General features: G+C 43.6%; 2 protein-coding genes across 2 annotated transcripts; one reads left to right on the forward strand and one right to left on the reverse strand.

The window, feature by feature from the left end:
• Positions 1 to 17199: 17199 nt before the first annotated feature.
• On the reverse strand, positions 17200 to 18057 carry LOC123187142 (transcription factor PCF1-like). Its single transcript, XM_044598918.1, has one exon. The coding sequence runs from the start codon at positions 18020 to 18022 to the stop codon at positions 17522 to 17524; it is 501 nt and encodes a 166-aa protein (XP_044454853.1). The 5' UTR covers positions 18023 to 18057; the 3' UTR covers positions 17200 to 17521.
• A 4986-nt stretch (positions 18058 to 23043) lies between these two features.
• Positions 23044 to 27129, forward strand: LOC123187143 (ruBisCO large subunit-binding protein subunit alpha, chloroplastic). The gene is made up of 8 exons (XM_044598919.1): positions 23044 to 23258; positions 23481 to 23634; positions 24505 to 24626; positions 24722 to 24929; positions 25141 to 25286; positions 25421 to 25727; positions 25835 to 26286; positions 26608 to 27129. Exons 1-8 carry the CDS (start codon positions 23202 to 23204, stop codon positions 26896 to 26898), a joined length of 1737 nt encoding a protein of 578 aa, XP_044454854.1. The 5' UTR covers positions 23044 to 23201; the 3' UTR covers positions 26899 to 27129.
• The last annotated feature ends 35 nt before the right edge of the window (positions 27130 to 27164 follow it).

A 27164-nucleotide genomic window follows, 5' to 3' on the forward strand; every position in this document is an offset into this window, starting at 1 on the left:
GCAAGAGCAGAACTAGAACATAATCACCATCATCTCCACAACCAAATCTTCCGTCGCCAACATCTCAAGGGCTTCTCTGAAACTATATTGCCACGGCATGAATCAGCAAAAGATTGGCGTTCACATTAGCATGAACATTTAGGTATCCTATGTTTGTTTAAGTTCTAAAAAAAACTTGAGAAAACAGTCACCAACAGGATAGTAGAACACAGAAACTACAGCTTATTAGTTACATCATTTCTAAATACGAGGTGAAATAAGATGCATCTGAAAAATGACATTTAGGCCTTGTTCGGTTAGGAAGGGTTTTGGAGTGGTTTGATAGGGATTGAAGGGGATTAAATCCCTTGCAAGTCAAAATCCCCGCCAAACCTCCCCAATCCCCTACAATCCCCGTGGCGAGGGGATTAAAAGAACAGGGCCTTAAGTGGCTGGTGGTGATACCATCTTTGATCTGTGTTGTTCCTTACTGATCCAGTGGCCTAGGACTGAAGTTTTCACTGGATACTTCGCCAATCTTCAATGAATAAAGGTATGAAAGATTAGCTTTCAGAAAGTACATATCTGTGACGTAAATAAAACACTAGTACTGATAAAAAATGCTCAATTATCATATGAACGAACTCTGTCAAGAACACCATGCTCCTGAAGTGCCACACGCACAGCATTTCTCTAACATTATTACATGCCAACTCATGCCGATTCCATTGCAGTAAAAAAATATTGTTAAAGGAAGAAAACCAAAACTTAACGTTCGTCTGAAACTATGCGCAGTGGCTCCACATCCTAAAATGCCATCTCTTCTGCTCAAGCTGGGCATCAAAAAAGCTTTCGACTCCATGCGATGGGACTACATTTCAACCCGAAACTACTGGCATCGGCTCCACAGACTAGAACGACATGTCTTCTGCTGGAGGCGCAGTTCAAGGCACAGCTTCTCTAGTGGTGTGGACAAAAGCAACAACACTCTTGACGGAGCCATCGCTCTACGAAGCTTGACCTCGCAGGAACTTGAATCCTACACCTGTCAAAATGTCTACCGTTGTTACGGAAAACATAAGATCCCAATACCTCACATGCCTGACGAGTGACCAATGGAGTGAGCCTTCATGCTAAATGACTGGTATCTCCATGAAAAATATCAAGACTCATAGACTGGCTGCTCGGTCGACCCGTGTTTGTTATGTATGCGGGCAGAACATAGGATGGACCCTACGGTACATTTATGACTTGATTGTACACAATTATTCATGATTATTCAATGGTTCACCTACTGCTGCTCTACTTGATCTTCATCACTCCATTTAAAGTAATTGAAATGAAAAATGTGAGCTGTTTTAACAAGAGACTTACCTCCTATAGGAAGTAAAAACAGGAATATCATCTTAGCCATCCATCCACAATGTAAACATAAAATATATTGTTTAGGAGTTTTTGCAAAAAGGAGTGTGCTGATTAAGTTGGTTGGGGTTTCATCTCTGTAATGAGGATCTTATTTCACCTCGGATGCAAGTTCTCATGATATGTTATTCGCTCCTGCTCAAGTCAAGATTTTTATGTGTTGGTTAGGTGCACTTCTGATTGTGCTCTTTCCTACTCCCTCCGTCCCGTAATTCTAGTCGTGCCCGTAGTTTATTGGTAATTTTGCAAAAAAAAACTCGTAGCTTCAAAACCGTCGCAAACAAGTCCCTGCACCCCAGTCTTCTTCCTCCGTCGTCGCCCGTGCGTCGCTTTTTTTTGGAAATGGAGGCGTACCCCCGGCCTCTGCATCATGATGATGCATGCAGTCATCTTATTATAAATTCTCAAAGTAACACAAAGTCATAAAGGTATTACAGCTCACAAACGGAGCAAATTAAACAAAGAAAAAGAAAGTATAAGCTCCATATTACAACCGGTAAGGCAAAATAAAGGATAAGCTTCCTAGACTCCTATCCTGTTATGCGACCGCCATCCGAACCGGTTAAATATAACCCGTGCTACCATCTCCCACTGGTTGCACCCAGTAACCAAAGGCTCTCTGGAATCCATAGGAGTGAGTAAGGACCACATACGGATCCATGCGGTAGCTCTGAATATAACCTGCAAGAAAGTTAAATCGTACTGTCTGCTAAAATTCAAATCATTTCGACAATTCCATATAGCCCACAAAAGCGCACATATTCCAATCCGAATACGAGCTGCAGTAGTATGTTCAACCCCAGCTAACCATGTTCCAAACAATGATCCAATGTCAACTGGAGGATTAATGTTGAAGGCTATATGGATGGTTCGCCAAAGCAATTTGGCTAGTGGGCATTCAAGGAATAAATGTTGTATTGATTCGTCATGATCACAAAAACAACAATGTGAACTACCAACCCATCGCCTTTTGATTAAGTTGTCCTTGGTAAGTATGACTTGCTTGTGGACAAACCACATAAAAAAATTTGATACGCAGGGGAACCTTAATCTTCCAAATATGCAATGATCTTGAGATTGGGCCAGAATTAATCAAGTCCATATAGAACGATTTCACCGTAAAAATCACATTCTTAGCTAGTGTCCATTGCGTCGAATCCGGTTGGTCAGAGAGTTGAACATCTATCAATCTCCGAACCAAGTGCAACAAGGCCGTCCATCGCTTACCAACTAACGTACGTCTGAATTGAATATTCAAGGGAGTCGTTTGGAACACTGTGCCTACGTAATCCTTCTTGCTTTGCACAATGTTGTAAAGGGTGGGATATTGCACGGCCATGGGTGTCTCTCCTAACCACGTGTCCTCCCAAAATCTTGTTGACATCTCATTGCCAACCAAGAATTTGACCCTACGAAAGAACAAATCCTTCATTCTCATAAGCCCTTTCCAGAATGGTGAGTCAGTTGGTCTCATGGTGTCATAAAGGTATTACAGCTCACAAACGGAGCAAATTAAACAAAGAAAAAGAAAGTATAAGCTCCATATTACAACCGGTAAGGCAAAATAAAGGATAAGCTTCCTAGACTCCTATCCTGTTATGCGACCGCCATCCGAACCGGTTAAATATAACCCGTGCTACCATCTCCCACTGGTTGCATCCTGTAACCAAAAGGCTCTCTGGAATCCATAGGAGTGAGTAAGGACCACATACGGATCCATGCGGTAGCTCTGAATATAACCTGCAAGAAAGTTAAATCGTACTGTCTGCTAAAAATCAAATCATTTCGACAATTCCATAAAGCCCACAAAAGCGCACATATTCCAATCCGAATACGAGCTGCAGTAGTATGTTCAACCCCAGCTAACCATGTTCCAAACAATGATCCAATGTCAACTGGAGGATTAATGTAGAAGGCTATATGGATGGTTCGCCAAAGCAATTTGGCTAGTGGGCATTCAAGGAATAAATGTTGTATTGATTGGTCATGATCACAAAAACAACAATGTGAACTACCAAGCCATCGCCTTTTGATTAAGTTGTCCTTGGTAAGTATGACTTGCTTGTGGACAAACCACATAAAAAAATTTGATACGCAAGGGAACCTTAATCTTCCAAATATGCAATGATCTTGAGATTGGGCCAGAATTAATCAAGTCCATATAGAACGATTTCACCGTAAAAATCACATTCTTAACTAGTGTCCATTGCGTCGAATCCGGCTGGTCAGAGAGTTGAACATCTATCAATCTTTGAACCAAGTGCAACAAGGCCGTCCATCGCTTACCAACTAACGTACGTCTGAATTGAATATTCAAGGGAGTCGTTTGGAACACTGTGCCTACGTAATCCTTCTTGCTTTGCACAATGTTGTAAAGGGTGGGATATTGCACGGCCAGGGGTGTCTCTCCTAACCACGTGTCCTCCCAAAATCTTGTTGACATCTCATTGCCAACCAAGAATTTGACCCTACGAAAGAACAAATCCTTCATTCTCATAAGCCCTTTCCAGAATGGTGAGTCAGTTGGTCTCATGGTGACCTGGGCAAGCGTTTTTTACTGCAGATATTTATTGCGCAAAATCTGTGCCCAAATGCCCTCCGTCTCCGTCTCTAACCTGTAGAGCCATTTGCTCATAAGGCATTTATTCTTAACTTCTAAGTTCTCAATACCAAGACCCCCTGGTCTTTTGGCCGGCAAAGGATGTCCCATCGCGCCAGCCGGTATTTCCTTTTGGCCTCATCTGAACGCCAGAAGAAACGAGACCTGAAGAAATCAAGCCGCTTCCGTACCACTTTCGGAATTTCGAAGAAAGATAGTAGGAACATCGGCATACTAGTCAGTACTGAATTAATCAGTACGAGCCGACCTCCATAAGACATAAGCTTGCCCTTCCAGCAGCTCAGTTTTTTCTCAGTTTGATCTTCGATACACTTCCATTCTTTATTAGACAACTTACGGTGATGAATTGGTATGCCCAAATAACTAAATGGTAAAGACACCAATTCACACCCGAACATTTGTCTATATGTGTCTTGCTCGTCTTTGGCCTTCCCAAAGCAGAACAACTCACTCTTGTGAAAGTTTATCTTTAAATCCGACAATTGTTCGAATAGGCATAATATAAGTTTCATGTTGTGCGCTTTGGCAATGTCATGTTCCATGAAAAGGACAGTGTCGTCAGCATACTGCAAGATGGAAACACCTCCATCGACCAAATGAGGAACTAAGCCCTCCACTTGGCCATGATGTTTGGCTCTGCCAATAAGAATGGCCAACATATCGGCTACTATATTAAACAAGAGAGGAGACATGGAATCCCCTTGTCTCAAACCCATATGTGTCTGAAAGTAATGACCGATATCATCGTTGACCTTAATTCCAACACTACCATTCTGGACTTGAGAACCAACTTGGTTCCGCCAAGCCTCACTAAATCCTTTCATGCGCATTGCCTGCTGAAGGAAAGACCATTTAACTTTATCATATGCCTTCTCAAAATCCACTTTGAAGATAACCCCACCTAGCTTCTTCAAATGGATTTCATGAAGCGTTTCATGCAAAACGACTACCCCTTCAAGTATGTGTCGCCCTGGCATGAACGTTGTCTGACTCGGTTGTACCACTGAATGAGCTATTTGTGTCAATCTATTGGTACCAACCTTTGTGAAAATTTTGAAACTCACATTAAGAAGACATATTGGCCTAAATTGCTCGATCCGAATGCTACTTCTTTCTTAGGCAACAACGTAATCAAGCGAAAGTTAAGATGAAACAGCTCGAGATGACTGCTAAAGAAGTCATGAAACATAGGCATAAGATCATCCTTAATAATATGCCAACATTACCTATAGAATTCAGCTGGAAACCCATCTGGTCCCGGTGCTTTATTTGGTTTCATTTGTGAGATGGCATTCAGAATCTCCTTCTCAGTAAATGGTGCCGACAGAATATCATTCTCCTCGACCTGGAGTTGTGGTATGTCTCCAAAAACAGATTCATCAAGGGTCACCGTGCTTGCTTCCGGATGCCCAAAAAGTTGTTTATAGTAATTAGAGATATACGCTTTCAAATTCTCATGCCACACAATTGTCCCCTCGTCCTGTTCAAGCTGTATGATTTTCTTCTTCCTATGTTTACCATTCGCAATCATATGGAAGAATTGTGTGTTGTCATCCCCTTGGACAACCTTAAGCACTTTAGCACGCAGTGCCCACTTGAGCTCCTCTTCTCTAAGAAGAGCTCATAAGCCTTGCTCAGCTTCGGACTTGGAGTTTTGCTCACTAATTGTAAGGAGATTGCTTTCGGCTTTTAAATCTAGCGCCTCAATAACTTGAGTAAGTCGATATTTCTCTTGTTTGTAAATCCCACTCTCATTTCTAGCCCAACCTCGTAAAAACTGTCTCAGATGCCTGATCTTATTTTGCCATCGTCCAATACTAGTTCGTCCACTAATAGGTTTTGCCCATTCGCGTGCAATGATCTCCAAAAAGTTTTCTTTCTAGAACCAACCCAGTTCGAAAGAGAAAGCGTTCTTATTCGCGACGTGTGTAGCCTCTCCTGAATCTACAAGGAGTGGTGTATGGTCTGAGATCGCTCTCTGCAACGCATGAACCGACACCAATGGGTACTTTTGTTCCCACCCGACACTAGCGAGTACCCTATCCAACTTCTCATAAGTCTGAGTGGGTAAAGTGTTGGCCCAAGTAAATTGTCTACCGGTGAGTTCAATTTCTCTCAAATTAAGACTCTCGATAATCATGTTAAACATCATAGACCAGCGCCCATCAAAACTATCATTGTTCTTTTCCTCTCTCCTCCGAATTATATTAAAGTCCCCACTGACTAGGATTGGCAGATTTTCATTTCCACATATACGCACTAAGTCGGCTAGAAAATCTGGTTTAAGTTCAGGTTGTGCTGCTCCATATACAACCACAAGAGACCATCGGAAACCATCCAATTTCGATCTCACCCGGAACTTGACCGCAAAATCTCCCCGAACCACGTTAAGCACCTCAAGTGTTTCACACCTGAGCCCTAGCAAAATCCCACCAAATCTTCCTCTAGGGGGTAAGATGTGCCAATCAAAATCAATTCCACCGGAGAGAGTTCCAAGGAACTGTGAAGTAAAATTATCTCGTCGTGTTTCCATAAGTGCAATAAAACCTAAATGTTGTTCTATCCTTGTCTCAGCCAAGAACCTACGTTTAGCCAAGTCAGCTAGACCTCTGCTATTCCAAAAGATTCCTTTCGTAGGTCATCATGGAATTTTTTCTTATGCTTGACCCTAGCACTTCTACGAACAGCCAAATTAGGATAGATTTTCCGTTTCCGGGATCGTTTGGGCTTCTCCTCAACACCCTTCAGAAACGGAACAATGCCCTCCATCATTGGAGGTTCTACAGTGTCCGTAGTCTCCAAACCCTCCTCATCTTCGGCCTCCTCACTAGGCAAGAGGTTGTTGCAAATATTTTCAAGGGCTATAATTCCAAGGTTGTTTATGTCATCATTACTCATAGGTTTGACTGATGCGAGGTTTCTAATTATCTCAGAAGCTCGCTTTGCTTCTAAATCTAAAAGACCATTAACTGATTTTGCTACCTCCTTTTCATTTAAACCCAAGGTTATTCCTAGATCGTTTGCCTTATCAATAATTTCATGCTCGGTGAAATGCATAATTGAACATCTCGTATCAAAAGACATAACTGTAGTTGCCTCGACATCTCGAAGCATGGCCGCCCTCTTGGCGCGCGCTAGCTGCAGGTCATCAGCATCTGGCTGTCCCTGGATCCGGTGACTGACACGCCTGCAGCCGTGACCGGATCTGAGATCCCACCAAAAGCAAAAAGCTCCTTCGTAGTCCTCTCCCGAGGCATGTGGTCCCCACTCCGACTCCCTACCCTATCTGCCGGTGAAGAAGGGCAAGGCTCGGTCGAGCGGGTAACACCAGCCGGAGAGGTGGGAGAAAAAGACCGTGGAGCCACCTGCTCGACAGTCTCATTCCCCACCAAAGCACCTGCGCGCGTGGGGACGACGTCGGAGAAGAAGACTGGGACACTTGCCCGTGCTCCCGACCCTGCTGGCAGAGCCGTCCCTGTGGTGAGACAGAACGGGCCGCCAGCCCACGCCTCTCCTCCGAGCGGGAAGGGACCGTCGCGACCGGGCTGGGGTTGCAGGCCTCCTGCCCGCCCCCCCCCCCCCCCCTCCACCCACTAGAGGGATACCACTGCTCAAGGAAACATGTGACCCGGGATCCACCCTTTGTGACAAAACCTCAGGTGAACCAACATCAGTAGACATCACTGGCGGTAAGTCAAGCTCCGCTGGATCATCAGTCTCAACTCTGTTACTCCATAACCTGCTAGGCACAGACTGCGCTCCAAAAGATCCAAACCGAAGTGTGGTCATCGGTGTCGTGGAAGGTGGCGCCTTATCGGCCGCAGAATCCACCTTACTCTGTGACTCCGGTCCCTTGGTCGGCTCCCATGGTGTGCTCACAGGCCCCTTGTCCAGATTTCTGGGGGCGCCATCACCCTCAGTCGTATCCATGTCCTGAATCTCATCGCCCTCCTGGGGTATCGGGGTATCCTCAATCTCGATTTCCAGCACGTATGTGACCCCGGCATATGTCCATCTGACCACGTCCAGTACAAACTCCAAGCTAACCATGCTGATAAGTAACCTCGCTGCTCCATGTGCGCGAGTAAAAGCCATATCAACCTGCTCCATCTTACCAATGAGGGACCCCAAACTCCAAGCAACCACGAAATGATTAATACATTTGCGAGGTGCACCAAAAAAACGAACCCAGACCTTCTCTAACGGTGTACCCTCGGGCTCCTTCTCTTTCCACTCATCAAAGGTTATAATAATATTGGTACTTTGTACCCTGCACATACCCCACTTAAGAAAATGCAACTGATCCTCCTTAGTAGGGAAATCAACCTTGTAAGTCTGGTTCTCCAACTTGACAAGGTCCCACTGATGATTACCTGGTACTAAGTCCTGCAACTGACGCATAATCTGTGCCTCTGTCAAAGTCCCATTAGTAACCTTGACAACAGCGGGAAAGGAGCTCTCATGCACATGCGTCATAGGTGCCATCTTCGGTGACTCAAAGAACATAAGCTCCTGACAACAAACTCCATAGATAGTGGCCACCGGCTTGGGGCCAGAAAGAAGCGGACAGTCACCGGTCACATGCTGCGATCTACAACAGTAATCACATAATTCAGTGGTACACTCTGCCACAAAATGTCCCGCCTCGCCACATCGATAACACGGTAACTTCTTCTTCTTAATGGCCCACTTGGATAATTTCGCCCCATCTCGCTTATATGGCACCTTATCAGCACCGCCGTCACCAACTTGAACTCCGGTACTGGTCACCAGAACGCTGACCTCTACCAAGGCCCGGACTGTATCTACAACCACCTTGGGAAGGGGAGGCGGTTCCGCCTGCACTGAAGCAGCAGGCTCAAGTTGTGCCACCGTGCCTGTAGCAACCAGCGGTGGAGGAGACCGCGGTGGTGGTGGACGCCGACCCCCCTCCTCTCCCGCCTCGGAAAGTACGATGAACTCCCCGGTTATACCGGTTCATGGGGCTGGCCACCCCTTCAACGAAATTACCGGGAGGTCCATGAAAACCGTGTCCGGTCCGTCGACATTGTACCATCTAGAGCCACGTCCACTGCCCGATGAAGAACCACGGTGCAAACCCTCGCCTTATGTATTGTATCCGTCATCGCCCCACTGCCCATATAGGTTATACTTGTAGCCATCATCGCCATATTCCCGGGCATCGCCGGCATAGCCATCTCGCCTCTGACAGCCGCCCCGACCAGCGACCAGTGCACCGCCTCTACCATTGGCATGGTGACCGGCCCGCCCGGCGGTATGAGCGCCACCACGACTGGCAGCAGGAGCACCGCCCCTCCCAGCAGCAGGCGTAACGCCCCGCCCTGGGACCTGCCATCGGACTGAGCCGGCTGCGTTACGGCGTCCCTGCCAGGCGCAAGTGCTGAGGCAGCCCGGCTAGGCGCCGCCAAGCTGCGTGATTTGCCGCCCATCACGAAGTGCTCCGCCTCCGTCCCCACGTACCTTCGACGTTGCCGTCGTCGCCATGTACCTACTCCGCCAGCGCCGCCCAAACCTGCGCCGCCGCAATCCCCTCGTGCCGAATTACCTGCAGACGTCGCCGGAATTTCCCACCATGATCCGGCGGAGCAGGAGTTCCCTCTCATCTTCCTCGAGATACCGTAAGTCCTCCTCCAGCTCCCGCGAGTCCACCTTGAGCTACCTCCCGTGCGCCGCCGCGATCCCTCCCGTCGTGATCTCCTACGGGCATCGCCGGAACCGGCCTCCACGATCCAGTGGACAGGAGCTCGCGCGCGTCCTCCTCTATCTCCCGCAAGTCCTCATCGAGCTCCCATGAGCTACCGTGCTGCTCCTTCTCCTCTGCCCGTGTGCCTGCTGCTGCTTTGTTTCTCCTCTGCTTCTCCCCTGCCGCCAGTGGAGCTAGCCCGTGCTACTGCTGCTCCTCTGCCTGTGTTGATGCTGCTGCTCCTCTACCTGTGCTGCTGCTGCTGCTGATCCAAGTGACTGTGTTGTGTTGCTTTTGCACTCAGAAGAAGGTACAGTGTAATCTCTGATCTCTAGATTGATCTGTAGAAATGAATTGTTCGGTATGATATTAATGAGAGGAGTAGCACTAGATTTGTCCCTTCTAAAAAAGCACTGGATTAATCCATCTCAAGGTCCTGGATGTAGATTAAACATCAAATTAGAGACAGGCAGGTGTTATAGTCATTTTAGGCTATAACATGAGAATAAATACTCATCGTAAATTCAGTTGCTACCATCATGAATAACAACTGCAACTATTCATCATAAATTCAGTTGGCCGGAAAAACAAGGGAGGCCTGGGTGTAGATTAATCCATTTGAATTGATTTGGATTAATTTTAGTTATTCCAAAATTGCCTGGTTTCAGTTTTAGTTTCAGCTTCAGTCAATTTTCAGCACCATATTTTGTTGTACATGGTGCCAATGAATCAAAGCATGTAGTAGTTTTAACAGTAATATTGATAATTCAAGCAAATTAATTGAACCTATCCAGTAACAATGAGGCATTGCAAACTTCATTAAGAAGAATGTCTAAGTATTATGTATAGGATTATTAGAATTATTTGAATTTATATGAATTATTTGGGATTATTTGAATTATTTGGAATTTTCTGTTTTTTTGAATTTATTTGGATTATCTCCTAATAAAATGTACTCCATGAGCTACAAAACCCTTGCAGGGAAAACTTAGTCCATCTGCTCAAGTAGGGACCTAACTTTGTCTGCTCAAGTAGGGAGTCCCTTGCAGTGCCATGCAAATGTATTCCATCAAAAACAGAATCAAAGACATCACTTCACAGGGTTACCTAGTACCATCAAAAACAAAAACAAAGATGGCATGGCATGCTTGGCAATAGCAGAAGTAACATGGACATGGACCGATATGGTGGCATGCCCACTGACCTGTGGCTGGCATCTAGACAGCACACACACATACAGTACATTATATGTACTTTATATTCAACTCAAAATTTGCTTTCAAAATTTTGTTAACTGAATTTTGCTTTCAAAACTGCTGGTGATCATGGTCATGGTCATTTGCAATCTTCAAATTTTGGCTTGAAGATTTGTGTTTACCAGCAACCTTCAGCCTTCTACAGAGAGGAGCACAACTATGTGCACAACTTGGTTGATCTTTCACTATGTTTGCATAACTAACAGTCTTAACATCCTCAAGGGTGCTCCTAAAGCATTGTGCCGCGGCGAGCCTGGGCAGTGATGTGGACTGGAGCAACCCTGCTGACATAGCTCATAGCAGTAGGTATTTCAGAAAATATGGAGTAATGCATAAATTTGTACTCCAGCAAGTTTACTCCAGTACTCAGTTTAAAATTCAGTTTACGGTTAAATGACAGTAATTCAGTTTACTTTTAAATGACAGTACTCTAGCAAGGAGTAATTCAGTACATGGATTAGCTTGGAGCATTTCAAAAAATAATTTAATGCATACTCAGTTTAAATTTCAGTTTCACAGGCTAGTTTCCAACAAACAAAAGCCTATGCTTATGAAGAATAAATCAGCTGAGATGAGATACTGATCCTTTTTACTTTGTTTGTTCAGATTGTTGGAAATTTTAAGCTCTCAATCACTGAAGGCCACTGCAGTTCTTTGAATTCAACCATTTAGGTGAGCTACAACTAGGAGGATTTTGGAGTAGTACTCTGAAACTGTTGCTGTTAGAACATGATGTTACTTGCTGTCAGTTAACTGAATCAGTACAAAACTCTTCTATGGAGTTAACTGAAGATCAGCAAGCAAATCAAAATCTGCAACGCATTTTCTTCAGTCCCTAACTGACAACACAATTTCGTCAGTCTAGTGATGCAGCAATTTCTTCAGTCTAGTAAAGTGCCACTCCAAGCATAGCAAGTCCACTGACACCGTACGCCAAATGAACAAATTGAGTTCAGGAATGCAACAATGGAGCAATCCAGTAGACATTTTTACAAGAAAATAAGGTGGCAGGAGAAGATGGCGAGAAAAAGAAGACCTGTTTACTCCGGCGAGCTCTTTGCCTTGATGCAGATGTGTGCAGATGCAGGTGAGTGGCACCGGCGTGCAGATGCAGGTGTGTCGGGACTGGCTTCATGCGTGCAGGTGCAAGCGTGTGGCGCCGGCGGGGAGGTGGTCGACGACGGCAGGGGAGAGATGACCAGTCGTGGAGTCCAAGACAGGAGGGGGCCCCGCCGCCGTTCCGGCAACGTACACTCCCAGTGCTCCGGATATAGACAAGCAGCGCTGCAACTCGCCGTCGGAGAGCAGGTCGGCCAAAAAAATCCAAGCTTATGCAGCAGCATGGGGCGGCGGCGTGGCGTGGGGAAAGCAAAACGGCGGCAGCGTGGGGCGGCAGGGGAGCATGTGGCATGGGGCGGAGGCGAGGCAGGAGCAGGCGGCGTCCGTCGGAGAGGAAGGAGGAAGAGAGCGAGTGAGCGACCGTAGAGAGGGACTTCGGGTTTGGTCGGAAAAAGGCTGAGGACTGAATTGCAAAATCTCCCTCGCGACATGAATTTCGGGACGGAGGGAGTACTTCATATTTCATAATGCCAAAAGCCTCAGCATGGCAGAACTCAGTAAATTTTCTTCTCTTCCTTAACGAAAATATGTGCCGAGTATCTAAACATCTCTAAAAAGAAAGCGCATGACTGAAGAAAAAGAAATCGGAGGTCAGACATGTGATATTTGATTCAGTGAGTTATTTCATCAAATGAAATCAGTTCAATGAAGGTGCCCCTTCAATCTGGTGTCTTCTGAAGTACCATTGTGCAGGAAAATACAAACAGTTATGCTCTAATATTTGGCTTAAAAGTTAAGACGAACTCCTTCCAGTTCGATGACAGAACACACAACTGCATTCATTCAGTTATACTGAAAGTACCTTTATACAAACCTGCAGCTCTCCCACACCCGACCTTCACAGGGAAACAGGCTTCGATAACTGCTGGCTTGGCAGGTGACATGATAAACCTATTATCTTAAGAGTTGCAGCAATGTTTCTTCCAGCAGTGGGACCAGAACATCATCACTATCGGCTCCACAACAGGATCTTCATCACCAGCAACTCAAGGGTTCCTCTGAAAATATATTGTCACAGCATAGATCAGCCAAACAATGGCGCAAATGTCATCCACATTAGCCAGAACATATAAGTATCCCATGTTTACTGAAGTTCTGTAAATGCTAAAAAACTGGACAGTGTAACACAGAACTACAACTTATTAATTACATCATTTCTAAATATACAAAATCTCTAATGAATAAGGTATCAGCAAAACTTTAAGTCAGAATAGATTAGCTTTCAGAAATGAGACATGCGTCCGTACACCCCCTTGCAAAACATGGAAAGGGTATTTGAATCTTCGCGTTATAATGGCCAGAGATACGTGAGTCAACACCAACTGGATGCTGCGTGTACTAGGACACCGCAGCAAGACGGGAGAAGCAGCTGCTTAGCTGTAGCGGAGATAACGGAGGAAGAGAAACAACATATAATAACTACAGTCCTTTATATGCAGCAGGATTTCCTTAATTTTGATCTTTCCTTGAAAGATATTGTTCTCTTTCATTGATTTGTATTTTGCTTTCCACATATGGTTCGTGACTACATAAAGGATCAGATTGATCGACCGGGGCTGATCATCCCGGATTTAATGAGATCGCGTCCCCCTGTCGAACTGTCATTATACCCTAGTCGATCTCTACTTTTGGCCACCCAGCGATCCACCCTTGTTATGGAAAATATCCCAATACCTCACTGAATAACTTGGGTATCTTCATGAAAAACATAAGCCTCAGAAACTAGCTGCTCGGTCTGATCCATGTTTGTTATTTATGTGGGCAGAAAAGAGGATGGACCCTGTCGTACATTACTTATACACGATTATAAAGGCGTGCCCAGTGCTGAAAGCTCCCACACAAGGTGGGGTTGGGGAAGGGGAAGGGAATTTCTAGACAGCCTTACCCTTGCATAATATTCTGCAAGGAGGCTGGTTCGAACCCAGAACCCATTTCCTTCATTACTTATACACGATTATTCATCAATTATTAAATTGTTCACCTACTGCAGTAATTCATCTTCGTTACAGTAAGTTACATGTTCAAAAGTATTTAGATGAAAAATGTGAACTTTCTAGAAAGGAAAGTAAGATCAGAATTTAATCATAGTCGTCCATTGATCTTAATTAGAAGTTTTGAAAAGAACAAGGAGGAAATGTGTACTGATGATGTTCCCACTATGAGTTTAGAAAGAATTAAATCCAAAGCAGAAACAATGCATTCATGATATGTTATTAGCTCCTGCTCTAGTACCAACTTCTGTTCGCTTGTTAGGTGTAACTTTCCCTCTTCATCTTTCATAATCTAAAAAGCCACCACGTGGCTGCCATAAATTCTCTTCCTTGATCAAAAGATGTGTAAAGTATCTACAAATCTCTCAAAAGTAAAAAAGAAAGCATAGGACGGACGAAAAAGAAATCAAAGGACAGACATGTGCCATTTGATTCAGTGAGTTATTTCATCAAACAAAATCAGTTCAATCCCTTATTATATTCTAATGTACCATTGTGCAGGAAAACAAGCAGTAATACAATCTCTGTTTGGCTTAAAAGTTGAGAAGAAAGAACTACTTTCAGTTCGATGCCAGAACACACAACTGCATTCATTCAGTTATACTGAAAGTATCATACAAACCTGCAGCTCCCCTCCTTGCGACCTTCACAGACAGACAGGCTTCGATCGCCGAACTGCTGGCTTGGCAGGTGACTTGGTAAACCAAAAATCTTATAGTGGTGATGTCCTTGCAGGAGCGGGACTAGAACATCGTCACTATCATCTCCACAACCGGATTTTCATCACCAGCATCTCAAGGGTTTCTCTGAAAATATATTGCCACAGCATGTATCAGCCAAAGAATGGCATTCACATGAGCCTGAACATTTAGGTATCTCATTTCTAATACAAAATCTTTAACGAACAAAGGTATCAGCAAAACAGTAGAACTGCGAAAATATTAGCTTTCAGAAATTACATACTCACTCCGTCCCGAATTACTTGTCGGCAGAAATGGATATATGTTAAGTGCAATCAAAACACTAGTATTCGTCTAAAAAACTCAATTGTCACATGAACAAACATTGCAAAGCAGGCTCCAGACATACCAAAAGCAGAGCAGTTTTCAATGACATTACAGGTAACTCTTGTTGATTCAACTGCAGTAAAAGATTATATTACAAGGAAGAAAGTGAAAGTTCTGAATGATGGATTCCATGTTTTCCTACATTACACTGCATACAGAATTTTTAAAACAAAATAATCATAAATCTAATGATATTGACAACATCTCTTCGAAAAATGATACAACAACCAGAAAGTTTACAAAGCTAGTGTTGTCCAGAATAACACAACAACAACGTTCTATTAACCAACACTACAAAATGGAGCTTTGTTGAGCCAGCCGAATTTCAGGAAAACAACCAGGAAGTTTAAAACAGCTCGAGTGTTCTCCAAAATAACACAAAACGTCCTCTTAAGCAACATTACAAAATGGAGCATTGGCAAACCAATCGAATTTCACAAGATGTTTTCTGTAGTTTGCTAGGTTATTTATGGTCATTGCTAGTTATGGAGCCATTCCTGACGGAAAACAATCGTATGCAATATCTTGGAGCAGTGACAAACAATAATCAATTAACAATTCAAATTTCAGAAAAAGTTTGCTAGTTTTTTTATACACGCTTTACAATCCTGCTTTATATCAAGGGACTACAACTACGAAAACAATGAAAAAAAACAGGAAAAGGATTACGCATTTTGGTGTATTTTGAGAAAAAACTAATCTATGGAGATTGAGTCCTGTATATTCTGTCTCAACTTTGGTAGTTTAGTCTCTCCTCCCCTAAAGAAGCTAGTTTGAAAAAACCTGTCCTCTGGGCAGCCTGTACCCTGTTATGATCCCTCTGGGCAGCAGGGACCATATCACCTCTGTTAGGACCAAACAGTAGTTTTCCTGATCATGTATAATAAACTACAGACATGGCTAAAAATAGTATCAGCTCTAAATAGGTCCTTGCTTTGCAATAATATGTGAGATTTTCAGTTTCAACTCTGTTCATATCAGATACATGCAATTCCATGACTTGTCATTCAGTACAAATATAGGTATGTATATGTTTCTGTTATCAATGATTATAACTTGCGGGTAAACTTATAACTTCTGGGTAAAATTGTAACAATACTCCCCTCTGTTCCAAAATATAAGGCGTATTAATTTTTTCAGAAGTCAACCTTTTCTATGTTGGACCAAGTTTATAGGGAAAAACTTAATACACATCAATTTTACAACATATTCTGAAGAAAAAAAAACTTGCTTATATTTTGGATCAGAGGAGGTACATCATACTACTCTTGGTCTGCAGCATGATAATACAGCATAGAACATCATGCCAAAAGGCACTTCCAAAAAAGTAAAATAGCAGTACATTCATACCTGGATTCGCAGCATATTAGTTAGTAGAAGTGCATGATCTTTTCCAAGCATTTGGGTCACAAAACTGACTGGGCTTCAGGGGCACATTGAGTGCAATCGTACATTGCTGTTGATCAGAAATGTGTTCAGAGAGAAATAAATATGACCATCATTTTGATTTCTCATCATGGCAAAACTTAAAACAGAAAATATAGCTTAAACGTCAGCAAATGATAGACAAAACTCATGGTGGTAGATATATTCTAAACTGTCTAAAGAAACCTGATGCTTGAGCTAACCATAAAATGTATTACAAAAAGTTTGTTAACTACCGGAAAAAAAATGTCTTACCTGACTTCCATTCTACCAAAAATAGGCGAAGCATGCACGGTATATTCATACTGTCCTGGCCTTCCAAATGCAACGGTATGCAACCACATGGAACATATGACCTGACTACAAACCGACATGCAGACTCGTGTGAAGAAAAACGCTTTCCTTCACTATTTGCATTAGTTCAGAACATATACAATTAAGCAAACAGTTATAATGATCAATCTCGTCTGCCACAGGTTGATCTCCAATTTCGACTATCACAGGCCGATCTGATAATAAGCATGAAGGAAGTATTATGCCAAACTTCTGCTGCAGGTTCAAATCAGGTATTACTCAGAAGACCAAATAACGCCAAAAACATGCAGAAAACAGGACATTGCCATAAAAGGCTAAGCACCATTTAAATTAAAATGAGCACCAAACCATTCACAAGAACTTGGACATTGTTCCCAACATCAAGAACACTCGCTCAACAAACACTGACAGAAATCTGCCTTTTTTTAAGCCACTAATAATAATTCTACCATCCGAATCCCCCTCCCCTGATCACTCGAATCGCCAATCATCTAAAGGCCTAACCCGTGCCGTGGCAATAAGATTCAATTATTCCGGAGGGGGAGACTGATACTACAGAACCCAATAGGCCCCTCAACACTCTAAGACTAACAAGCCCCTAACCCTAGCCTCCCCTGTGCCAATTACTTGTTCTCCCCGCCGGCGGCGGACGGCGCGGACGCGAGGGGCGGCTCGTCGGCGCTGGGCGGCTGCATGAGGAGCGCGGTGTAGTAGGGCACCTGCACGAACGGGGGGACGGGGACGGCGGCGGGGGGCGCCTCCTGCGGGGTGACGCCGGTGCCGGTGGCGGCGATGATGGAGGGCTCGGCCTGGCGGAGCAGCCACTCGGTCTCGCCGTCGGTGCGGTGGCCGAGCTCGCGGGTGAGCTGGAAGACGCGGGCGGCGACCATGGCTGGGATGCGGACCCGGCGGCCGCGGCCGGCGACCTTGGCGTGGCGGTCCGAGGGGCGGCGCGGGCGCGCCCGGCGCGCGGCGGCCGAGGCGTTGGTGCCGGAGGAGCCGTCGGCGGCGAGGGGGGAGGGGTGGCCGGCGGCGGCGGCGGCGGCGGGGGAGGGGCTGGGGTTTAGGGTTTGGGCGGGGACGAGGTTGTAGAGGACGAGTTCGGAGGCTGCGGTGGACATCATTGGATTTGGGGGGTGGGGTGGGGGTGGGGTGGGTTCTGGATGGTGGGGCCGGCGAGCGGTGGTGGGGTGCGCGGCCGTGGTGGGGCTACGGGGTGATTTTATAGGATGGAAGGCCCTCGGCCTCTGAGGGGTGGGGGTGGTGGGTTGGGCCGTTTCACTTGTTTCCATCTCCATTTTCCATCTCAAAATAGATCTCTTTTTCTCAAAATAAATCTCTTCCCTCAAAAAAAATTCTATTTTTCAAATAAAAACAAATTTATATCCCTAAAAAAATTAAAAAAATTATACCTACACGATGATCCTACTATTATTTTACGTTTGTTAGTACTCTTTTCCTTCGGAATTATAAGATGTTTTGGATATTTCAATATGGACTGCATACGGGCTGAAATAAGTGAACAAAGACACTAAACGCGTCTAGATACATCTGATTCAAAAAGAATTTAGAACATCTCATAATAGTGAATGGAGGGAGCATGTAATTATGACCTCCTGTATTTAAATATATATTGATTATCTAGATCGATTGCAAAAAATGGATTAAGATTGGGATGGTTTTTCCTTCGTAGTCTGGTTTTTATTCGAATTCATGAGTATCCATCTAATGGTTCTAGTCAATTTTTATATCGTCCTATAAATTACGCGTATATTTATGGCCTCTTAATTGTATTTAGTGTCTCATAAGTACTCTTCGATTTTATTTTCTACACGGTATAATTCTTTTGCTAATAGAAATTGCTCTTGAGGTGTGAATGTAAGATTTCATACAATGTTTCATACTGACATAGAATCTTGCAATGACTCGCATGCGATGGATTATAATTTTCTTGTGGTTGTAATATGCTCAAGTAACATATATAGAGTTTATTATGGCTTATAGTATACACAATTTAATTTTATTCATACTATTTTCTTCATCAGAAGTTTTCAAGGTAAGAAACACATTCAAATTAAAATATTTAAATATAAGTTATCTAGATCAACTAAAAAGTAGGCTAAGTTGGGGATTTTTTTTCTTAGTAAGCTTTCTCTTTATTCGAATTAATGATTATCCATCTATTGGTTCTAGTAAAATTTTATGCCATCCTATAATTACGCGTATATTCATAGCCTCTTAATTGTATTTAATGTCTCATAGGTACTCTTTGATTATTAATTTTTTTTGAATGCGCTATAATTCGTTTGCTAATAGAGATTGATTATGTATTTTCTTTTGAGGTGTGCATGTAAGATTTCAAACAATGCTTCATACTAACATAAAATATAGCAATGACTGGCACATGATGAATTAAAAATTTCTTATGGTCATAATATGCTCAAGTAACATATACTGAAGTTTATTATGGCTTATAGTGTACACAACTAAATGCTCTTCATACTCTTTTCTTCGTCAAAAGTTTTCAAGGTAAGAATGTAATTGACAAAGTAAAACAATATTTTCTCACACTTTTGGATGTGTTAGATGAACTTGCTGAGTTGGTCCAATGATATTAATGCAACCCACTATTCCATGGAAATAAACCTCATTCCTCACACAAAATTGTGGTATGTCGAGAGTTTCACTATACCTAGTGACATTCATACAATATTCACATTTTCTTTATCAATTTGTGAAAATATTCATCTAATTATGCATAGCACTTTGATAGGAAATTATATAAATTGCCAAAAGGTCATATGAACCCGACAAATGCATAATCTTCTTTATATGGTATTTTGGAGTCTTATAGTATCTCCTATTATGTGGATTTTGGTTTATACACTTTCTCATTGAAAGAGCATATATTCCCCTAAGTGGATTTTAATTTTGATGACGACAAAATAAGGGACTAATATATGTGGTAAGTGTTAACTATACTTTGGTCCTTCGGTGCGAAGGTTGTGAGCGTCGATGCCCCCACCCACCAAAGGAAAAAAAATAGTGTTTTCACGTGACTTATTTATTAGTTATCTATCTTTACTAATGATCTTGTGGCATCGTCTTTGAGTCGATGGGGAAGTCGCACTATTAAGACAGACAATGATGGGGAAGTTGGTTGCTAAATGTTATCCATGCTCATCTTGTCACCCTCATGGCCCAAAAGATCTAAGCATAAACCATTGGGAACAAATCCATAGTCAAGTTCATGTTTGGTGAGGGTTGGAGTATCACGGGTTGCAAAACCAAAATGGTCTAGATGTACACTTGAATGACCATGGCTGATTCCAAAAATTGGGCCAGCATCCAGGCTCACCTAGGTGGCTTGATCTTAGGGCTAGAGGGTCACCTAGGTCTTAATAGTGCGACTACATAGGGTTTCTCCTACAAAATGGTTTGTTGTCCAAGCTCACCTAGGTTACTAATTACTAGATATATATTATTTTGTGGTGTATAACCTAAAACTAATCGATTAGTTTTAGTAACGCCGTAACAGGAAATCACTAAAATAGTGGTGCTTATTTTAATTGACGTTAACCAAATTTGCTTCAAAGCCGAAGTTAAATTTTAATTTTGATTATATTTTATTATGCACTTCCTCTTCTTCTTTGGCACTTTTCATGTACATCGCAGTCGTTCCCATGTCTTCACTATGCGACCTAACTCACCAGCTTGCGGTCACTGCTCGCCCTACTGTCACCTCCACAAAGAATTACAACTTCACAAGGGTTTAGTTCAGTCATGAAGTCAAGTTCCAACACGCAAGTACAGACCAATGCATTAGGTCCGCCACTAGGCCAACAATCAGGTCCTAACACGCTTGAATCCTACCAGTTCAAAGTTATGCATGTACTAGTATGTATACTAAGGCGTAGTTGCAGTAAGTATTTGGTATGGCAGCTGCCAAACCTTGCGAGATAGCTGTCACCATCCCTGCTTACAGGTTGGCCACTCCTAGGCAGTCGGGTGTCACAAGTGATCTTCCAAGTTGTGGATTGCCTCCGAGTTTGTGGATTGCCTCCAGGTTTGTGAATGTTGGATGTCACTTTAGTGGTTGAGCTTATGCTTGATTGCCCAGAACTCGAGGAGAATACGGTGAGACTTTTGTGTTGGTAGGTGCTTTGTTTGGCCTTTGCCGCTCCAACGAAGACTAGCATTCTTCTAAGGACCTGAACTTCGGAATACATCATAATACGTGTGTCTATTTGGCTATTTCTACCCCCATATATTACTTGTGCTTAGAGTAAATTAGCTTGATAGGTTTCTTCTCATATAGGATGTATCTTTTTTACATTTATAGATAACTTATAATTCTGCAGTCCATAAAATTAACTGAGAAAAGATTAAAACATGTAGTCACATATTCACACCCCCCCTCGGGTCGACATTTTCGATGCTTCCCTTGTTTATGCTACTAGAGAAAACCTTTCTCATGAAATAGAAAGCAAACATCAAACCAAATGGTTCCATCACATAGCAAACCCCATCAATTTTGTTTGTATCAGTTTGCTTCAAATATTACTCATTTTTCAACAAATCACTTCTTTTAATCGATGGTGAAGAAGGAACAAGCTAAAGTTTAATACGAGAACATAAAATAAGTTGGCAATATTTGTAAGTTATACTAAAAGTTTCTACATGGGAAACATCCACATCATCTTTTTGTAAATAATAACATTTTAAATTTCCAAGAGGCATCAAACTTTAGATTTAACATGAAAAATCATTATGCTTGATCCTTTGAAACCCTAATATCACTACAACATTTTAGAGTAGTACATGTACACGAGCTAAATGAGGACTTTGAAGAGGAGAAGAGCCTTGGAGAGGCCACATCACTCTATGAACATTACAAAGTACATAACAAATGATGAATAAACATATGTCAAAAAATTTCATGTCAGTGTGAGTGCCAAATCACAAAAGGTAAGGGTCTATTTTTTCATTGCAAAAATGCTAGTTATGCATAAAATTGGCTAAATATATGCCTACTATTGATTCTAGGCAAGAAGAGAACGATATTTTTGGTGGCCAGGGGTAACATTCCTTCCAGGCAAGAAGAGAATGCTATTCGGGTGGTGGGGAAAGCGAGTGAACAGAGAGGGGAAAGAGAGAACACATTTTTCAATACATTATTTTGCCTATAGAAAATATTAATATGAACCAACCCAAAGCAAATTATGAACCGATCACTGACTTAATCACAATGCAACACATACATAAAAGTCATCATAAAAGAAATTATAGTGAAATCAAACAAGTAATCAAAAATGGAACTGAATGCTAGGGTTCTCTTTTTCGCTTCTTGGGTCCTATATGAGCCAAACAAAAGGTTATTGCTTATTTGAATAATCTAGAATTGGTTTATTCGGATGCTGATCTCGCATGATTATCTATAACTATAGAATATTGTTTATATGGCATATATCTCATGTAGGGGACCGGCTAGTCGCAAGTTGCTTGAAAAATAATTGGTGGTTAGTCGATTTGTCATCCCCGTGATGGAAGTCCAACGACTCATGTGCCCTTTTTCTTCCCGCAACCAGTCTAATTTTTCTCTCCTTTCTTCAGTTGCCACCGATCGATCCACCTGCCTTTGTCGCCCGTGGCCGCCGCCTCTCCTGCACTAGCCTTGTGGCCCCACCCCTCCCTCAGCTCCACCCATAGTCGTGCATTCGTCGCCCTCGACCATCCCCCTAAAGCTCGCGAGCACTAGATTTCTACGGATAGCCCGCAATTGAATCGTCAAGCTCCGCCCCGCCTCCACCCGAGACATCGCAGCGAGCTGCGTCGTCTCTGGCCATGGTTTGTTCTCGGACAAGGCCTTGCCGGCGTGTCCCCGGGCATCGCTACGCTCACCCCAGCACCCCCATCTGCAACATCGATGCCTTTCCTCATCCCCTCCTTCCTTCTATCATGAATCAACCAACCCAAATTCGAAATTCAGACAACTTACGTTTAGCTTTTTTGCGCTCATATATACATTCAATCAATTCCATAATTTACATGTTGGAATACAAAACTCAAATCCACACCAGTTTCACCTTTGCCCATATATGTAACAAAAAATATGTTGAAGGTTCGGGAGACGCCTCAACCCCTCTCCCTCCAAACCCCTCTGTTCCATCCCCATATAAAGCCACGCAACCTCATCTCTAAACCCCCCTCCCTCACCGTTCTGCCTCATCGACTCCCTCCTCCTCCCCTGCCTCCACCTTATCCTCACCTCAGCTCAGCTCACCAGCTCGCCCCCCACCTCCAATGGCGTCGGCCAACGCCATCTCCACCGCCTCCCTCCTCCGCTCCTTCTCCTCCCAGGTAACCCCCGCCCGCCCCTCTCTCACGCGCCGTCCCTCTGCACCGTCCCGCATTCCCCTGCTCCGCCCCTCAATCTGTGGTCTCATTGGCCAAATTCTGGCATGAATTGTGTGTTCTTGCGAAATTGTGGTTGCCTGCTCGAATTTGTCCCCATTTTTTCTCCCTGGGTTGATGTGAAATTGGCCTCGGTTTGTGATTTGTGTTGTTGGGTGTAATGAGCAGGGGAGGCTGAGGAGGTCCAAGAACGGCCGCTCGTCGCGGCTGGTGGTGCGCGCGGACGCCAAGGAAATCGCCTTCGACCAGAAGTCCCGCGCCGCGCTCCAGGCCGGCGTCGAGAAGCTCGCCAACGCCGTCGGCGTCACCCTCGGCCCGCGAGGTGATGCTCAGCCGCCTCTAACAAATTGCAGCTCGCGTTCATATGCCTGAACCGCTAGTTTTTCTCTGTTACCACTGTGGTGCCCTCTAGCTCCATGATAAGGTTGTCAGAAAGTTCCACATGTTCAGTATCTGCTGCCAAACCTGACTGCACGCTAGCTAATTGCTCATTTCATCCGCATTTTCTACGCGCCGCGGTCTGTTGTGCAACCCAATTTTGAGTTAACAGAGCCACAAAATAGCATGAAGCAGTGAAATTGTAATTTGGGGGTTTGACACTGTCCCTTGGTGGTGATGGTGCATAATGCTTACTGGACTGCAAGACTCTGAATTAAAACCGAGTACTGTACAAAATAAGCCACAAGCACGGATCGAATTGAAACATGTATAGTTAAGGAATTCCAATCAATAACCGTATAATCTAGAAACAGTTTTAGACTCTGAGGGGTACCAAGGTGGAACACAACATATCTTTCCAGATTTCTTTCACATACTGTACCAAAATGCTGTACCACATCAAAGTCTGGGACAAAGGTTTGCACAAGAATGTTATATATAATCTAGGACTTGTTATAAGATTACTTGAGCAATACTAAGACCAAAGAACACCTAACACACGCACACTTCTTATTGTTTGCTTAGATACCAATAGTACAACCTTTTCATACTGAATAAAAAGAAACTAACCAGCTACTTAATTTTTTTTACTGATTGGCATTTGACTTTGTATGTAACCTGAGGCTGTGTGCATTTATCAATGCGGAGGCCAGGATCAATTTTTTTTTTTTCATTTTCTGAAAAAGAGGAAGAAATTTTGGTGTTGAATTGCAGATTTTTGTCATGCAAGCTCTAATCTTTGGATGCTTTACAGGGAGGAACGTAGTGCTGGATGAGTATGGCAACCCCAAAGTGGTGAACGATGGTGTTACCATTGCCCGTGCTATTGAGCTAGCTAACCCAATGGAAAATGCGGGTGCAGCTCTGATTCGTGAGGTGACCTGCTTTTAATTAAGATGTATATTATATTCTTATGTTATTCCAGCAATCACAATTCCTAATGCATGTTGTCCACTTATTCATGATTGAAGGTTGCTAGCAAGACCAATGATTCTGCTGGTGATGGGACTACGACTGCTTGTGTCCTTGCTCGAGAAATCATCAAGCTGGGCATTTTGAGTGTAACTTCTGGTGCAAACCCTGTATCACTAAAGAAAGGAATAGACAAAACTGTCCAGGGTCTGATTGAAGAGCTTGAAAGAAAAGCTAGACCAGTCAAGGGCAGTGGTGATATCAAAGGTGATTGTTGTTTCTTTCATGTTATAGATAGCTTAGCCCTGTGACAACGAGGTTGGTATGAGTCTTTTTCAAAGTGAGGTTTGAGTTTGAAAAAAAAGGATTCAGAAGATAGGCGCCTAATTTGACGTTTGTTATTTAGTACGGCTGTTGCCTCTGTCTGAGGATTCATCAGATAATAGTTGCCTAACTTGGATTGTGGTCTGTATTACAGCTGTTGCCTCTATCTCTGCTGGTAACGATGAACTTATTGGAGCCATGATTGCTGATGCCATTGACAAAGTGGGCCCGGATGGTGTCCTTTCGATCGAGTCGTCTTCATCTTTTGAGACTACTGTTGATGTTGAGGAAGGGATGGAGGTTTGTTGAAAATCCAGCCTGTATTTTCATATCCTTTATATCAAATAGCAGTTTCATATTTTTAGACGTGCTGTCAATGCATATATGCTGTCACGTTCTCTCTCTTCCTGAAGCTTTCTTAAATTTCGACGCAGATTGACCGAGGCTACATTTCCCCTCAATTTGTGACAAACCTTGAGAAATCTATTGTGGAGTTTGAGAACGCTAGAGTTCTTATAACTGATCAGAAGATCACAAGCATAAAGGAAATCATTCCACTTCTGGAGCAGACTACACAGTTGAGATGCCCTCTGTTTATTGTAGCTGAGGACATTACCGGTGAAGCTTTGGCAACTCTTGTTGTTAACAAGCTCAGAGGTATTATTAATGTTGCGGCGATCAAAGCCCCAAGTTTCGGTGAGCGGCGGAAGGCTGTCCTTCAGGATATTGCCATTGTGACAGGTTCGTCCTGTAACCGATACTGACGTTCTTTTCGTTCTTAGCCTGTTTTTTATCTTGTTATCTTTCCTGATTTCTTAAACATTTACTTATCCTACAACTGCTTTCAGGTGCTGAATACCTGGCGAAGGATCTTGGTCTGTTGGTTGAGAATGCAACAGTAGACCAACTTGGGACAGCAAGGAAAATCACAATCCATCAGACTACAACAACCCTCATAGCAGATGCGGCTAGCAAAGACGAGATCCAGGCCAGGGTTGCACAGCTAAAGAAGGAGCTTTCTGAAACTGATTCCATCTATGACTCAGAGAAATTGGCTGAGAGGATTGCCAAGCTTTCTGGCGGTGTGGCCGTCATCAAGGTTGGAGCAACAACCGAGACAGAGCTCGAAGACCGTCAGCTTCGGATCGAGGACGCGAAGAATGCCACTTTCGCAGCCATCGAGGAGGGCATTGTTCCCGGTGGTGGCGCGGCGTATGTGCACCTGTCTACCTATGTCCCTGCGATCAAAGAAACAATCGAAGACCACGACGAGCGCCTTGGTGCTGACATCATTCAGAAGGTAACTTGCTTAGACATCAATATGTTAATGGGTTGAACTACATCGATCTCTTTCATGACAACCAGATGGTAGAAACTGCATTTACGAGAAAACTCACCTGATAATGGTATGTTCCACACATGCTTGTCTATACTGATAGAGAATGCAGCTAAGGACGATCATTTAGGATAGTTAGACATGTTAAAAGTTGATGTTCTGACTGAATAAGGTTTCAGGCTAAGGATGTGAGGCGCATACTTAGTACTTGTCAGGACTGTATATCTCTAGAAATGTGGAATAACATTCGTATACTGTCCTTACAGTAGTTTGGTGATTCTGCAGGCATTGCAAGCACCGGCATCGCTGATCGCCAACAACGCCGGAGTGGAAGGGGAGGTTGTGATCGAGAAGATCAAGGAGAGCGAGTGGGAGATGGGTTACAACGCAATGACCGACAAGTACGAGAACCTGATCGAGTCGGGCGTCATCGACCCCGCCAAGGTGACGAGATGCGCGCTCCAGAACGCCGCCTCGGTGTCCGGAATGGTCCTCACCACGCAAGCGATCGTCGTCGAGAAGCCCAAGCCCAAGCCCAAGGTCGCCGAGCCAGCGGAGGGGCAGCTCTCCGTCTGATCGAGCTGTATGTAAAGCTCTCTTCAGGCCTCCTCCGTTTTTTTAGATGCCTCAGTTCAGGCCAAGCAGTAGAATTTCGGTTGAGATCAACTGAAAGTGAAAGGTCTAGAGTAAGAGTAGGATTGCCATTTTTGCGAATCGAACGGTAACCTTCCTCGCCTGATCTGAATGAACTTTTGTGAATCAGAAAAAATCTTCAGCGTCATTTTTCAAATAAATAAATACTGATAAGACCACAGCGTCCTACAATCTGGACGCAGCTCCTC

The sequence above is a fragment of the Triticum aestivum genome, chromosome 2A (assembly GCF_018294505.1).
Source record: "Triticum aestivum cultivar Chinese Spring chromosome 2A, IWGSC CS RefSeq v2.1, whole genome shotgun sequence".
Classification (NCBI taxonomy): domain Eukaryota; kingdom Viridiplantae; phylum Streptophyta; class Magnoliopsida; order Poales; family Poaceae; genus Triticum; species Triticum aestivum.

Excerpts from the sequence above, each read along its gene's own strand:
- LOC123187143 (XM_044598919.1), top strand. The coding sequence starts at position 23,202 with ATGGCGTCGGCCAACGCCATCTCCACCGCCTCCCTCCTCCGCTCCTTC. Across the intron at positions 23,635-24,504 it reads CGTCACCCTCGGCCCGCGAG|GGAGGAACGTAGTGCTGGAT; the intron begins GTGATGCTCAGC and ends GATGCTTTACAG. Across the intron at positions 24,930-25,140 it reads GGGCAGTGGTGATATCAAAG|CTGTTGCCTCTATCTCTGCT; the intron begins GTGATTGTTGTT and ends TCTGTATTACAG.
- LOC123187142 (XM_044598918.1), bottom strand. The coding sequence starts at position 18,022 with ATGATGTCCACCGCAGCCTCCGAACTCGTCCTCTACAACCTCGTCCCC.